The sequence below is a fragment of the Phaenicophaeus curvirostris genome, chromosome Z, assembly GCF_032191515.1.
Source record: "Phaenicophaeus curvirostris isolate KB17595 chromosome Z, BPBGC_Pcur_1.0, whole genome shotgun sequence".
In the NCBI taxonomy this organism is placed as follows: Eukaryota; Metazoa; Chordata; class Aves; order Cuculiformes; family Cuculidae; genus Phaenicophaeus; species Phaenicophaeus curvirostris.
The window spans coordinates 53,233,118-53,248,307 of record NC_091431.1 but is presented as its reverse complement, the minus strand read 5'-3'; the positions used below and the strand labels follow the sequence as shown (position 1 = coordinate 53,248,307).

Below are 15,190 nucleotides of genomic sequence, written 5' to 3'. Positions count from 1 at the left end.
CTCTTGAACACTATCTAGGAGAAAACATGGTTAAACCATAAGAATAGAGAAAATTACAGTGAATGCTTATATATTATGCTGCAAGGAAACGCTGGGTCAGAAACCTTACAGGGAGAGATCAAGAATAATGTGCCTAGGTAATAGATAAGGTAGCTTTTCACTTACATAATTTTATGTTATTAATAAGATAGAGTTGAATGCTGGTCAAATAATTTACTTGCAACTCTATTTGCGGGTCATGTAAGAGTTTGGTTTGGTTGTTGGTTCTTTTTCTTCCAGTTTTTGAAGAATCACATGTAAAAAGTTAGTTGCAGAAAGTAAAACTTGTACAGGTTTTAATCTGTGTTGTCTTTGCTGATGATCTGGCAGTGTAAATGGAAAATAGACTCAGACTTCTTGGCTTTAGATTTATGTAGTCCAATTTTATTTGATTCTCCCCACAACTGAATTTATAACACCAGATGTTTAGCTTGGGTCTTCATAATTGAGATGTATTGTCTCGCATACCCTATGAGTTATTGTACTAAAAATCTATTGGCACTTGATTACAGCACTTTTTAGATGGCTTTTAGAAGGTCATTTAAGATGGCTTATTTTACTTCCACTTTCAAAAAAACCTGGGTTCTCACGTAGTGAAATATTTCAGTCTAAACTACTTCTTTTACTTTAAGTTTTACAGGGCTTGCAGTCTCATCTATTATGAATTCTACATTTAAAACACTGCTCTTGGGATAGTCTCATCATTGCTATTTAGGTACTTCTAGGATATTCCATTAACACACTTGCGTGAGTTGTTAAAGTAATTAGGAGTATCTGACTCTGTTAGCATAATACTCACGTGATTCACACTGATGCTTACATCAATTATAATTTGCTGTACATGTTTCATATAGACTGTCTCAAGTGTATTTAACACCTGAAGCTGTTCTTTTAGTGTGTGTCTTACTCTTGAACTTCATTTTGTTCTGAACTGTTCTTCAAACTGGCCTGTGCTTGGTGATCTAGCTGATGTGATGCTGCACTCTTGGTGGTTCAAGTGGCCGTTACTGACAGTGCGTAACCATCCATCTCTTCCTCCCTTGTTTTCAATGAGGAGGTGGGAAGAGGTGAGTGAAACTTGTGGAGCTATTAGATCTTTCCAGTTTCCACTGGCTTGGTTATGCTTGGGATTACACTGGTTGAATGGAATGTTCCTCTTCCATGGAAAGATGTTGCTCTTGGAAGTAAGCCTAGTACTTATTAGTGCATGTAATTTCTTGTCATAATGCTGAGCCGGAATGATTTTATGAATTACTCTATAAATATGTCTTCCTGTTTGTATGCATCTTTTTCCAAATGAATGCATACTTGTATCAAAATACAACATGGTGTTTTATGTTTCTTCTAAGATGTTGTAGTCCTTTTAAAAAGAGTTTTTTAAGTAATCAACAGTAATAAATAGTATTTATATTAATTGACTAGTCTTTGCATACCACTATGCACTTTAATTCACTCCATCTTGTTTACAGAATCCCAGATCAGGAAAAAAACTATTCCTGTGCCTGAGGATAGCATGTCATATTTGGGGGAAAATAATTACAGCAGTGGCAGGAGATGGAGAAATTAGTCTGCTGCATTGTGCTTAGGAGGTGTGTCACAAAGTTCTAGAAAACAGCAGGTGATGTACTCTATAACACTTGATTACTGAATTGTCATAACACTGGACCTCTGTTTAGCTCAACAGTCCTTCTGTCTCATATCCAGAAAATCCAAATGTGCAGTCATTGGGATTTTTAGTCAAAGAATAAAAACATCAGAAGACTCACTCTGATGGCAGGCATAATTCATGAAAGAATCAGCTGGCATTGTAATCTCTGTTGTCTTCAACAAAGACATTTGACAGTGAGGTGGTAAGATTTAAAGATTTCTTAAATCCAGAATTCATACACATGAATTCCCACCCAACTTTGGAAATCTTGAAATACAAGATTTTTGGTTGGCTGACTTTGCTAGAAGATGCCCTCTTAAAGGAGTGCATACTGTGTGCTTGTGGAATTTTTGTTAGGAATTTTGATGTTGAATCTTGAATATTCTTAATGAAAGGAGTGCTGCAGTAGTCGTTGAATTGCAGTGGACTAAATGAAGAAGGAATTATGCTAACTCCTAGCTTTTGTATAGGTCCTGTAGCACTGACGAAGCCTCCTTGTTCTGTCCTGGAGCCTTTTCCCAAACTGACGTTCTATTGAGAAATGAAACTGAGATGTTTGTAGCAGCAGACTCTTAATAATACTGTTAATAAATATTGCTTTCTGATTCCGGAGAGACTCTCTTCTTCCACAAAGCATCTGATATACCTCTGGTCATGCAGTAGCTAAGCATGTGGTTGTGCTTGCTATGGTTGTGACAGGTCTGGTTCTGCATCGCTTTGCTTGGTTCAGACAAGAGAGTGAAATCCTGGCTGTTCTTTTGTCCATGGAGCCATTTCCCTGTGCTAGGAGAAGGGGATGTGACTGTGTCCTGTCTGTGTTTGTAGCTGTTAGGTGTGTGCAACATCTATTAGAGTGTTGACTATGCCAGTAAGAAAGGTACGTCACATATTCTGGTATTGAGAAGCGTTTTGGGCAAGCCTTGAATACGATCCTTTAATTATGACGTTCATTCTTGGTTTAACATGTTAAAAACTTTCCTGTCAGGTTAATCAGTGACTGGAAGCTTGTCAAAAAGACTGGATGGCCTGGCAGGGCTGAGGTCATGAGTTTCTCTGCCACTAGGAGAGTAGTCTTTGGTCACTTTGAAAGTGAGAAATACCACGAGAGCATTTTCTGATAATGCGAAAAGTAAAGAAATCCTGCTTCTGCAGAAGTGGTACTATTTGTTGCTCTGAGGGTGTGGTGTTAAGTCAGAGCACAGCATAGTGTGGTCATTGGAGAAGGACCAAGGGTTGTGAATTGTCACTTTGCAGCACCGGTGCTGTTGCTTTGTTGTGCTCTTTCCAGATATACATTCAGAAGCTGTACCTCCAAATCTTCAGTGACTCAAAGCTGAGGTTTATTAACTAATCGTCTGTAGTTTACCTCTGCCAATACGTGTGTGTGGATTAATTTTGGTTTTGTGAAATTTTGTATGTGCATGGTAAGCACACACCACACCCTCTGTATGACAAAGCTTAGGAATGTTTCTGCTACTCCTTTTTTTTTTTTTGTCACGTTGGTACATGGTTGCTCAGTACTAAATAATTGGAGTTGCTCAAAAGATTTCATTTATATAACCTGATAATGCCCTGTTTTGAAGGTAATTTGTATTTTATTAACCCCCTCAACCCTGAGTAACATTTATAAATATATTCCTTCTCTCAAGCTGACTCGATTTATGAACATGTCTCATACCTCCTACACAACTAGGTTGTGCATGCAGCTTAAAGGCTTATATATAAAATTAACAGGCAGAATGGTTTCACTTCAGGAGTAATTATTTTTTCTGATAATAATTATGGTGCAAGGCTAGACATATTATCATGGCGATGTTTTAGTAGTGTACTGCGTCTCTTACCTAGGCACCTGCAATTCCTAGTTTCTAGTAGCACTGGAAGTACTGAGTAACTTGGGAAAGGTCAAAGAACTTTTGCTGTTAAATTCTTTAAAAAGCTGAATGGTATGTAGAATCTTGTTGATGCAAACTTAAAAATAAAACTTCTCCTAGCTCTGTTAACTTTCAGGCATCTTTAGTTCTCTGTTATACAATTCAATTCAGTTATCATCCTTTTTAATCAAATGTTCTGCTTTCAGGCTAAGTGGATGAGATCAAGGGATTGTACCAAAATAGAAATGTAATCTAGTGATAAAGCTTTGTAGACGTTGTGAATGAAACTGAATTTCATACTGTACCTGATTTCTTGTCTCTAACTCCTAGTAATTTAGCTGAAGGCATTCATGGATAGAAGTTATTCATTTCATGTAACTCTTGGAAAAAAAAAAAGATCTGTCTTACTTAATTCCAAGAATAAGGATAAGGTTGTAGAGGCCAGTGATTGGCAGTTATTGTTACTGCCAACATGGGGTTTCTGATGCTATTACTTCCTTGCTCTAGACAAAATTAAAATTATGTCAGGAAACCAAACATTCGGTTGTGTTTGTCTCTTCATTCTGTGAAAAATCCACGTAGAAACAAGTCTGGTGGAGCTAGTGAGAAAACTGGTATCAGGACATTCACTGGGTTATCTACTTGTTGCCACAGACAGACTGTGTAAGCAGACTCCAGGTAGCTTCCGTTGCCATCATCAAGACTGGAGCAAAATGCATTTTGTGAACTAGCTTCTCAGATTTGTAATTAAGTAGATTGTTTTGCACAGTCAAAATGTTTTAATTATAGAGGTGTTTTATATGAATTTTCTTAAGGCAGTGGTAAAATGTAACTTTATGCTGGTATTCAGGGCATTTTCAGGGCAATTGGTGTCTTGTCTATAGCACCACCTAATGAAGAAAACCAAAACTCATTAAAATTTAATATTCTTCTTAAGCACATTGTGGTGAAGGGAAGTTGCCTTTGTAAAATGAATTTTACTTACAGTTCTTTCTTGCTAGTCAGTGTTTGCCTCGTGCATGGAAGATGGGATATGGGAGAAGGAACAGATAGTTCACTGCAGTGTGATCTCTCCCATCATGCTCAAGGTGGAATAAAGCCAGAGATAGTGGTTCGCATTATCAATGCAAATTATTTTCTGACATTAGAAAGAATATAAGTCCTGAAAATGTTTGCATTTTCCTTTTTAAATTAATTCTGCCTGACTGGTAATGAAAGAGATTTTGATTATCTGTCTCGGATAGACTTGTTAAAGAAGGCATGGAGAATTAAGTTTGTAGTACGTTCTTTTAGTCTATTTATTACTTAATGATTCTTTAAACAGATACTTGTGAACTGGAACTGGAGAAGGTCCTGCTTTGATTCTTAAGTTTCCAGTGCAGATTTTACTGGAATTGTTATTCAGATTTGCTCAGGGGAGATCAACTACATCTAGAAATTCTGATCAAATTGTTTTGCCGACTTAATCTGTAAGAATAAGATAGTGGTTGCCATATTGATAAAGATAATAAGTTAACACTGTGAAAAGGCAAGCAGTGGATTCTGATCCATGTCCAGAGACACTGAGTGGAGCAGCTGTTTTGAATGTCACTGTGAGAATGGATATTAAGGAGATTCGTGTCAACATGACAGGAAATGGTGGCAGTTGTGAAGTTATGAATGTTTATCTTCAAGTTTAAGTGTTTGACAAAATTTGCAGTTTAACATTTTTGCGGGGTTTAGCTGTATTGGATTTTGCAGACTGGTGTGTGGGGATGTGGGGGGGGTCTGTGTTCGCGGAGCTTCGGGCAGGAGCTCTTGAGAGTCCCTGGGCAGTCCGGGAGGGTCCGGGTGCACTAAAGGGAAGGGACATTCTCGAAGATGGTTGCAGTAGTCATGAAACTAAATGAATATGCATGAGAACAAATGTATAAAATGGTGTGGCAAGCGTGGTTTAGTGTGCGTGTTGGTAGAGCAGAAGCTCCCAGCGCTGTATTACCCAGTAGAAGAGAGAAGGCCTTGTTTTCACAAGGTACTTGAAGGAAGCATGATGGTGTTACTACTTGTTAGGAGGTAGGTCTGGGCTGACCCTGTTAGCTTTATTGCCTGTAGCTTCACGAAGGTAAAGCTTAGATTCAGCGGCTTAAGTTTGACGTAAGTATTAATATAGAACATGAAAATGTTGGAGGTGCTTTGACCTTATCTTCCCAGCAGTGTTTTCTCTTACTGGTTTAGTTTATGTTTGGTAACTGTGCATAGTTGAATAGTAGCAGTCCATATCCAGTATTAAATATGGGAAATAGAAAGTGTTCCTTTAGGATGACTTCTCTCAGTGTATCCACTGTATTTGTGTGGTGAAGCAGTTCTTTCTGTTTGAACCTTTTAAAACTTTTCAGGACTAATATGAATGTCAGTTATTCTGTGTTTAAATATTTCAGCCTTTTATTTATTTTATTTTTAAACAGTCTGCAAAAGCAGGACTTGTTCTAGGTGAACATGGGGTGCTGGTTCTTAGGAATTACCTGCTCTTGTCTATCTGTATGATGTTCTAGCATGGTGTTGTTTACAGAACTGCATGTTCACTTTAGGTATTATTTGGTTACCAGCTGTGTAACATCTGAGTTGTTGCTACGATCTTTTCGAGTATACCAGATAAATGATTTGCCGTGTTTGGCTGTTCAGATAAATAAAAATGAAGGTTTGTCTGTCCTTTGGAAGGAGTAGTAGTAAAATGGTTAATGTTCATCTTCTGTGTATTTAGATGACTTACTATGTACGACGATGTGGCTGTGTTTTCTCTTGCCATTTTTCTGATGTGACAGAACTCTGAACCAAGCAATGATTATTAATTGAGTAATTGAATTAATCATGTGAAAAGAAGGGGAAGCTAAATGTATTCTTTTCAGAAACGTGTTGCATGGGAGTGCAAACACAGCTAAGGAGTGATTTGGAGAGCTGCTTACAGATGACTTAAGGCGCAGAGCTAGTACTGGCAGGTAGCTGAACTTCACATGAGCAGAACGAGGAAATGGACTGCCTGTCTCAATTCCTGATGTAGTGAAGGTGAGCAGCCCTGTAGGTATTTCTTGGGATACTTCTCTGGAGTGGTAGGCAGATGATGATGAACGAAGAGTAGGTCTTGTACTGCAGTTCTGGGTGGGGAAGGGAAGAGAACAAAGCTGAAAAGCGAGAACATTGAACTGGTATATTGTGCTGTAATGGAAAAGGAGAGAAGGAGGATGAGAGAGTTTTGAGGCTCTTAAAATCTAAATGCTGAAGAAAACTTCAGTACTGAGAGAGAGAATGAAACAAAGACATGCAGCTAGAGGTATTTCTATGTATTTCCCAAGCTGTCTAGACTGGAGAAAAATTGGAACTTGCAAAAGAATTGTAAACATATGCTTAAGTGCCTGTTTAGCTTAAGGAATAAGTAGTAAATGAGATTGCTTCCGCATTCCAATTGCAAATATACCACCCCAGTGGCCTGGTATATCACCCAGGTGATACTGCGGTGCATGAACTTGTTATACATTTGGTTTAGTTGCTACTAGAATTTCAGAAAGCTTGGAAATCCTTTACAAAAGGATTGGTGATTGGACATTATTTTGTGTAATTAAGACACTGCTATAGCCAGCAGGCACATTTTAATGTTAAGAGGTGCTGAAGTAGTGCAGTAAAGTAGTATTTCTTCTTCTTCCTTGGATCACCATTTTCTTCTCTTAGGCTGTTTTTATTTCAAAGAGCAATTTTGGAATATCTGTCTTTAGTCTGAACTTGTTCAGCTTTCTTTAAGCAACTTGCATTTTATGGGCTCCTATGCCTCATCAATTTCTTTTGTTATCGCCTCTTATTTCAGCACTGGCCATATTTTTTTTCCTTAGTGATTGATTGCATAGATGTCTAAAGCCATCATGTTTTAATATAGCTAGCAAAAAATTACTCCAAATTGTACCTTCATATTCAGCCAAGCACAACTATTTCTGTGATGCTTAGTTGGGCACAACAGGTGGTCACATACTGTTCAGTATATACTTGAGGAGCAGTTAAATGTAACCTTTTTGATTTTCAGCAGAGCTAACTACCTTACAAGAAGCACTTGACGTAAGTAATGCAGGATACAGAATTTCTGTAGGAAGATGAAATCACAGGATGATTATTATGCTAGGTGAAAATATTAATCTGTTTTTTACCTAGAAGGCACAATGGCTGTTAAGTTACTGGAACTGAAAAAACATGCTGCATATATTTAGGGTTTTCTCCATCTGTCCAGTGTATAATCTGTATATGATGACAGAGTAGGGTTCTGAGGAGACTATTTGCAGTTCTGTAAAGCAGTGATTCATGCTAGAAAATGATAAACATTCATACATGTATGTGTCATTTTCTGGCCTTAAAGGATATTTATGTACCTATACAAAACAATAGTTACAAGATTTTCTGGGATTTTGCAGTTGAAGTGAAAATTGCAAAGTCCATTTTAAAAATACTATCATAGATGAGTACTGTAAAGAGCAAATACTGTAACTCCCAATCCCTCCTAAATTTGGGATGTGATTGATGGTAGAAATTATTCTGCACAAATTCCATTCTCAGAAAATGTAAGTGCTGATCATAGCTGAATGCAGAATCATTTCAAAAACTTAGATATGGAACTTTAAAGAATTTACCCTCAAAAGATATCCTTTTTTTCCCATTCTTCAGAACTCCAGAAATCACATTGTGGATTTTGGAATTGAAAAAGTGGGAGCAGTCTCCTGTGGAGCGGTCATGCTTTCATTTTATTTCCCTTCTCTTCCAAGTTCAAAACTCTCCAACAGAGTGAGTTTTTACTGTCTAACATAATATGACCTCTGACTCTCTTTGATTGTAATCCAAAGATAACTGACATTTTTCTCTTGTGCAGGAGGATGCATGTAGTCTGAAAGTCAAATGAAGCTTCTTGAATTGAATTGCCAAAGTTCAGTTTGATGTTGATGCAGTTATAGAGTGTGGCCCTCCTCCTGAGGGCACTACATTGACTCTGTTCTGTCTCTTTCCTCTTCTCCTTTACCAGTTTCATTCAATTTTGTGTTCTGTGTCTGCGTAGAAGACCCATAATTGTTCTAAATTGTTGTTATTTGAAATATATGTGATGGAGCTGAAACAGTTCTCTGTTTTCATAAATAACATGGGGAAGGGGATTTTTTTTCTGACCAGTAAGCGTGAAATGGGTGTCTTGCATGCAGCTTTCTGAGAAAAGTTCTAGACTTTCTGAACTGCAATATTTATTTAAAAACTTTCAATTTAACCAAGAGATGGGATAGTAACATAAATCCCCTGTGTTGAAGACAAGATTGATGGACCCTTTGGGGCCCTGTACCTTCTCAGGGATTGCCCTGTAGGCGTATTCTGTATTTCCTTTTCCTGTTTAGCAGCTGAGGCCGTGTCCTGAAGACTGCAGCATGGGATCCTTAACTTTTGCGTTTGGCCGACAGTTTCGGGTGCTTGTCCGAGGATTTGATGAAGGATTTTGCACGCCCTTTGTCTCTGCTTCTGCAGAGTGCACCAGTGAACGTGCATAGCTGGGCCCTTACCTAGGCAAAAGTAGTTTGGGCAATCTCTGTAAGACTTATTTCACGAGAATATATTGCAGTTACTTTATTGTTAATTTAGTACCGTAAACAAGCTTGCTATTTCCGTTAATGGGAGACAGATACTTTACTTGACAAATCTGTATTTATTTTTTTATGAAGAAGTTTGGTTTGGCAGCTTTTTTTTGGTGTAATTGTTAATTAAAGTATGAGAAAATGACACTACCTTACCTGCTGTGTAACAGAGAAGACAGGGCTTTCTTGAATGCATCTTTTGTTGAAGACTGAACATTTCCTTTGTTCAACCTGGTCATGTAAGGAATAAAAATCTTTAAAGCTGGTACTTGAATGGTGCAAAGTTGTCTTAGCAAAAACAACAAAAAAATCAATCACAAATAGACTGGTAAATGCAGGCTGGCAATTTCTAGAAAATAAATCTAATCCAAATTGTGAAAGAATCAGATTTTGGGTTCTTAATCAAATCAATTGCTGTGTTTATTTATTTACTAAAAACTGCTCTAATAGCATGATCTCTCTGTGTCAATACTGCCTGTTGGGATGTGAGTAACTGGTGTGTTCCTGTATATTGTGTCTGAGCTGAACTAAAAACATAATTAGAAAGGATGTATTCTAAGTATTCAACAGTTTCCTCTTGCTTTAAGTAGAAGGTGATGAATGTTTCTCAAAGGAAGTGAGGGAGGAAGCAGAATCTCCGTGCAGGATACTTGCTGCTGAAGATAATGAAACCAATTTGAAGTTGTGAACTTAGACATTCCAATATTTTATCTAATTAAAAAATGTTTTTACTTGATATGGAGGAAGGCTGTGTTTCCCTTTCTCCTACTAATCAAGGGAAGTATTTTTATGAAATACATGTGAGCACAGAGGATTTTTTTCTGTGCCTGAGCTAGGCGTTAGCCAAGCATGATTTCATGCTGTGCCTCCTGCCCAGACACTGTCCGGTTCCTTCTGTCACTCTGCAGTGGATGTTTGCCAGGACTGCTGGTGGCTGCTTTGGTTGCCTCTGGTGCCTGGCTGGACTGGCCTTGTATTTGGCTTCCTCTGTGGTTGGTAATTCTCATGGTGTGGCATGCTCATAACGCTTCAGCTTAACATGACTGCTTCCAAGTCTCTCTGGGAAACCAAGTTATTTTTGTGCACTTGCTGTTCCCTGCAAGGGATTAACCGTGTCTTCCTCTGTAGAGCAAACCCTGCCTGCTTTGCCTCTGCTACTTGTCTTTTTACTATGGATTTATTGTATGTTTTTTATGAATAGCTAGGGAAAGGCAATTTTGTCTCACATTGTCACCTAGTACCAAATGGCGTGGTATGCAGTGGTGTGGTGTGCAGTGTTAACTTACAGAATTTCTGAGAAACTGTAATGACAGCTGCAGGTACTGATGATGGATTGATGCTTTAAGGTTGTGTGGCTGGTGAGAAGATAATGCATATGCCTGGGTCTCGGGTTTTCCTATCTGCCTTTCCCACAGAGTCTGGATGTGCGTTTTCTTGCCTGAAGGACACTTTCCTTGCAAAGAGTAGAAGTTCACACCTTTTACAGTTGAGGGCAGAATTCTAAGTGTTGGAGGTTAGCAGACGTTTTGCTACCAACATCCTTTTTTGCCTATTTGCCATGGACTTCTGTGATCTCAGCTGAGGTGGTGCATTGCCCAGCACAGCTGGGATTGCAGCCTCTGTTACCCAGTGGACTTCGATTTAAAATACAGAAGTTAAAAAAAAAATAAAAATCAATTGATACCAGATGTATGTTCACCATTTTGCCTTTTAGCACTCAGCTCTGCAATGAAGGCTGGTGTATGTCTGAAACAAAAGCTGGCAGCTGCCAAAGTAGGATGTCTTTTCATCAGTGTTTTTGATAAATGACGAGTGGTGTAAGATTTGGAATAAAATTGAGAACTTACAATGCTGACTGTAGTTCACGTGATCATGCTGGTGGCTGGGGTGAGTAACAACCTTGCTTGAACGCAGGAAAGCTGAAAGAACTGTAGGGATCTTAAGAACATGACATGCAAAAATATAGGAAAATGGTTGTCAATTGCTGTTTGAGGATGTGCTTATGCAGATGCACTATGTGCTTTGAACTGTTGGCATTAAGTGGTTGTGTTCATTGCTCAGCGGTTTCTTGGAGTACCTCTGGCTGGTTCTTGTCTGCCTGTTGGTTTAACAGGGCAGCAGTTCTTGGCTGCACAGTTACACTTGTTAACAGAGGCACATTTAAAAACTTATTGCTTACCGTTTTACTTCTTTAGAAGTCACAGTACAAAATTTTGTGCCTGTAGCCCTTAAAAAATCCTTAACATTTCAGACCAGGCAAGTCCCATAATACTGTCATTCTCAAGCTGATTTCTGTAGGCACCTTAGAGGAAACCTTCCAGCAGAACTTCAGGTGGATGGTAATAAAAAAACCAGCACGGGGGGAGAATTATCCGGTGTCTTGAAAATGGTGAGTTTATCTTCCAGCTACATTGGAAGCCTTTTCTCTTTTTATTTTATATCCTGTTCTCAGGGATTGCTAGTTAATAATTCACATTTACTAGAGTTACCAATTAAAGAAAAATTGAATTTGAAACAGCAGTAGGTTCAATTAAATATATTTGGGAATCAGTTATTTCTTCTGTTGCACAGGAAGGGAGTTTAATTATTTAAAAAGTCCTTTTTTTATATATGAGCAAAAAGTACCAATGGCTGATTACCATTCTTGAGGATAAATGTTTTCAGGTTCTAAAACTTGGGGCTTAAAACCGGAAAAAAACCCAAACCAGCTGTATTAATCACATTATGGTTATTTGTCACAGATTATAGGGAAAAAAAAATTTGTTTCTAAATAGAGACTTGCAGAAATTCCTGTTTTGGTGAGAAAATGCATCTAGTTAACATGTATTGTTTCTGTAACATTTCTTATATAAGACAATTACTTCTTTTTCCAGGAAAGCTGTAAGAAGCAGGGAGTGAACAGTACTTAAAACATTTTATGTGTTTGCTTTTAAAGGGAAATGAGCTTCTTGCCTACGGTAATATCATAAAACCACAAAGTTGGCTGTGCTAAAACAGCAAAAGGAGAGATCTAAGTTTAAGTATATTGATTATTAGTGGCTATAATGAGGCTGAGATAATTATTATTAGTTTTTTTTCATGTCTGGCTTCCCTACTTGTAGGGACCTTTGACTTCTTTCATGAACACAGCTTGATGCCAGCCTCGTTGTGGTGTAGCTTTCATAGCAAGAGTGATACTCTGAGGGTGGTTCTGATTGTACAGCAGGACACAGAGCGTAGTTGTCCAACAACGGAATTCTGCTTCTTGGTAGTGGCTTCCTTTCTATTTTAAGTAACCTTTGATGCTTCCAGTTGAATGTTCGTGAATTGGTTCCATAGGTTAGTGCAGGCATCTGGGTGGTTTGAATAAATCTGTATGTCTCTGGCATGTGCCCCTTTGCCATGGTTGGACTGTTCTGGTTTGCATTTAGCCTTTTGAATGCTAATGCTATATATACAGCTATCAAAGTGTCCTGTTAAGTTTCAGCTGGACTGTAAGCCTTCGCCACCTGCTCCCTTCCTCTGAGTTTATGGATGGTGTTAGTCTGACTCAAAGGTGATTTACATTCTTGAGCAAATAGCTCTAGAGAAATCTCCAAGAGCAAGCTGAGAGATTTACTCTCAATGTTTGGTCATGTATAATAAATTTGCTTTTGAGGACCCAGAGTTTATAGACACTATAGCTTCATAAAATCTAACTGGGGGAATACCTCATTTTTTTGGTAAATAGTTGTGATTTAATTTGCTTGTGGTATTTCTTTTAAGTAAAATTTTGGAAATATTTTAGTTCTAATCCTCTTGGTGAAAAATAATAATTTCAAGAGATTGAGAAAATTCACGCATGTGATTGTTAATATTGAATTTTGCTGCATAGTGGGAAGGAATACCAAATACATTAGTAAGGTAATATTTACACCTATGTTGACAATATTTGCATAAAAAAAAAAGAGAAGTTGGCCTTCTGTTGTTACAGTGTTGACGGGAATTTGCAAGAGGGATCAGCATATGACATCAGAGGTTTTCGTAAAAACTGAAACTTTGCCCTGGATTACTGGCAGAGGACATATACTTAAAATAAGTTCAGCTTCCCAATAGGAGAGGGCAGGTTCATTTTTGACACCCTGATACCTGCATTTCCATGCAGTTTTCCATGTACTTAAATTGTTCTGATACATGAAAATAAATTAGATTTTTTTTTATAAAGCAAGACAGTTTCTTAGGTTGTTGCAGGAAGAATGAATTTTCCAGGAGTACTACCTGCATCAAACATTTAAGGGTAACTCAAAATGTGAAAACAAATTGGTAGCTGTGTTTTTCCCTGAAAATGAGCTAAGTGTTATTCCTATCTGAACACATTTAAGAAAGGCAATCTTCTCTACCGAAGACTCTTACCGTACTCCATTGGAAGTGTTTCTTCAGCCCAACTATCTAATGAATCACCTTGGTGTGCCAGATCAAGAGTGAAGTTAATAATTTAATCTTGATGCACTTTGCGTCTTTTGGACAACTGCAAAATGGTAGCTGTATGTTCATATCCCCATGGTAGCTGTCAAACTGTGTACTTGACTAGAAGCAACTATCAGTCAAATCATGTAGTGTTGACTTGAGATCTCTTAATGTAACTTTAAGTTCTGATCTTAGCCCAGCTTGTAAACAAGTTAGAGAACGCGAACTGCTCTTTTATTGTGGCTATAGCTCAAGAGACCCAGGAAGTTGTGTCTGGTAAACTTGCACCATTTGTGTGACATTTTAGTGGTAAATTCAGGGAAGAGTGTATATTCTGCTACCTGGAGTTGCAGACGAGCTAGTTGCAACTGGCTTCAGATTATTTTTATCACAGTAAGTATTTTTTGTCTTGGCTTCAAACTTGTCATATTTATCCATGTGTTAGACCTTGCTTTCCATCTTGGGTAATCTTGGTAATTAATATTCTCATTTTTGTGGAAAAAGTACTTATGTCTTCAAATAACTTAAATTAGCTGTCATTAAACATGATTGTTGATGGTTGTCTCTATGGAAAACTTTTAAATATTGCAAAAGAGAAGAATGAAATTATTGAACATATCCCATGTTACTTTTGAACCAGCTTTGCTTAATTTTTAGTGCATTAGTGACCAAGAGAGTGCTTGCAAAGTCTTTTCTGAGTCCTGATGTTTCAACATGGACATACTGGTGACTTGAAAAATGTATTTTTCCCATCACTTATATTCTGCATCTCAGTGCTCTAAAATAAACAGAATTACTTAAGAGTATGCAGTAGGTAACTAGCTAATATAAAAAAGTTACACTCCTTACTAGCTTGAAGCAGGTTGTTTAGAAGTAGTTGATATTTGAATAAATTATATGTACCCAAAGAGTATTAAAAGCCTTTAGTTGGAAGGTCGTGGTAGCTTTTAGTGCTTTCTTTGATGAAACTAGGGAGTTTTTTTCCTGCTGACACTCCGACCTTTGCTTTTGTGTGGGTTGTTTTTTGTTTTTAATTCCTCCTGCTTCCTCTGTACCCCTTCAAAGAAAAAGAAAAAAGACAAACTGAGGTTATTGCAGGTACCACGTGGTTAACGGAAGTCTGCCGTGAGAGGTAAATAACTTCAGATGTTACCATAGCTGTTTTAAAAGCCAACTTGTTAAAGAAGTCAGTCAGCAGTTATGAAGGTTGTGTGCTTTCAGTTTCTGACCCGAGGCATATGTTGACTTTTTAGTCCAATTTGTCCATAAGGTACGTTTAGAAGAACTTCTTCAAGTTCTAAAACTGTTGCCACAAAACTGTCAGCAACAGGAGCCTACCTGTGAAGGTGCTTCTCCAAGGTGTCTCCTCTCAGCTAAGCTTTAAAACAAAGCATTCTTTATGTTGCAGTTTCCTGGTCACTTTAAAACTTCTCAGTATTTATTTGAAGTCAGCCCATGTCTCTGTGAGCCATGTTTTGCTGGGGGTCTCTGATGGCTTTGTGGACAGAGAGGGATTCCTCGATGCTTCTGAGAGTCCTGCGAAGGTGGGCAGTGGTTGGAGAGCAAGGGCTGGCATAGTGACC

General features: G+C 38.0%; 1 protein-coding gene across 1 annotated transcript in view; it reads left to right on the top strand.

Moving 5' to 3' along the window:
• Positions 1 to 15,190, top strand: part of MAST4 (microtubule associated serine/threonine kinase family member 4) — a 269,856-nt gene that overhangs the window by 19,852 nt on the left and 234,814 nt on the right. Inside the window, exon 2 of the mRNA XM_069880703.1 lies at positions 8,239 to 8,355. Within this exon, the coding sequence (XP_069736804.1) occupies positions 8,305 to 8,355 (51 nt within the window). The 5' untranslated portion in view covers positions 8,239 to 8,304. The remainder of the gene's footprint in view (positions 1 to 8,238; positions 8,356 to 15,190) is intronic.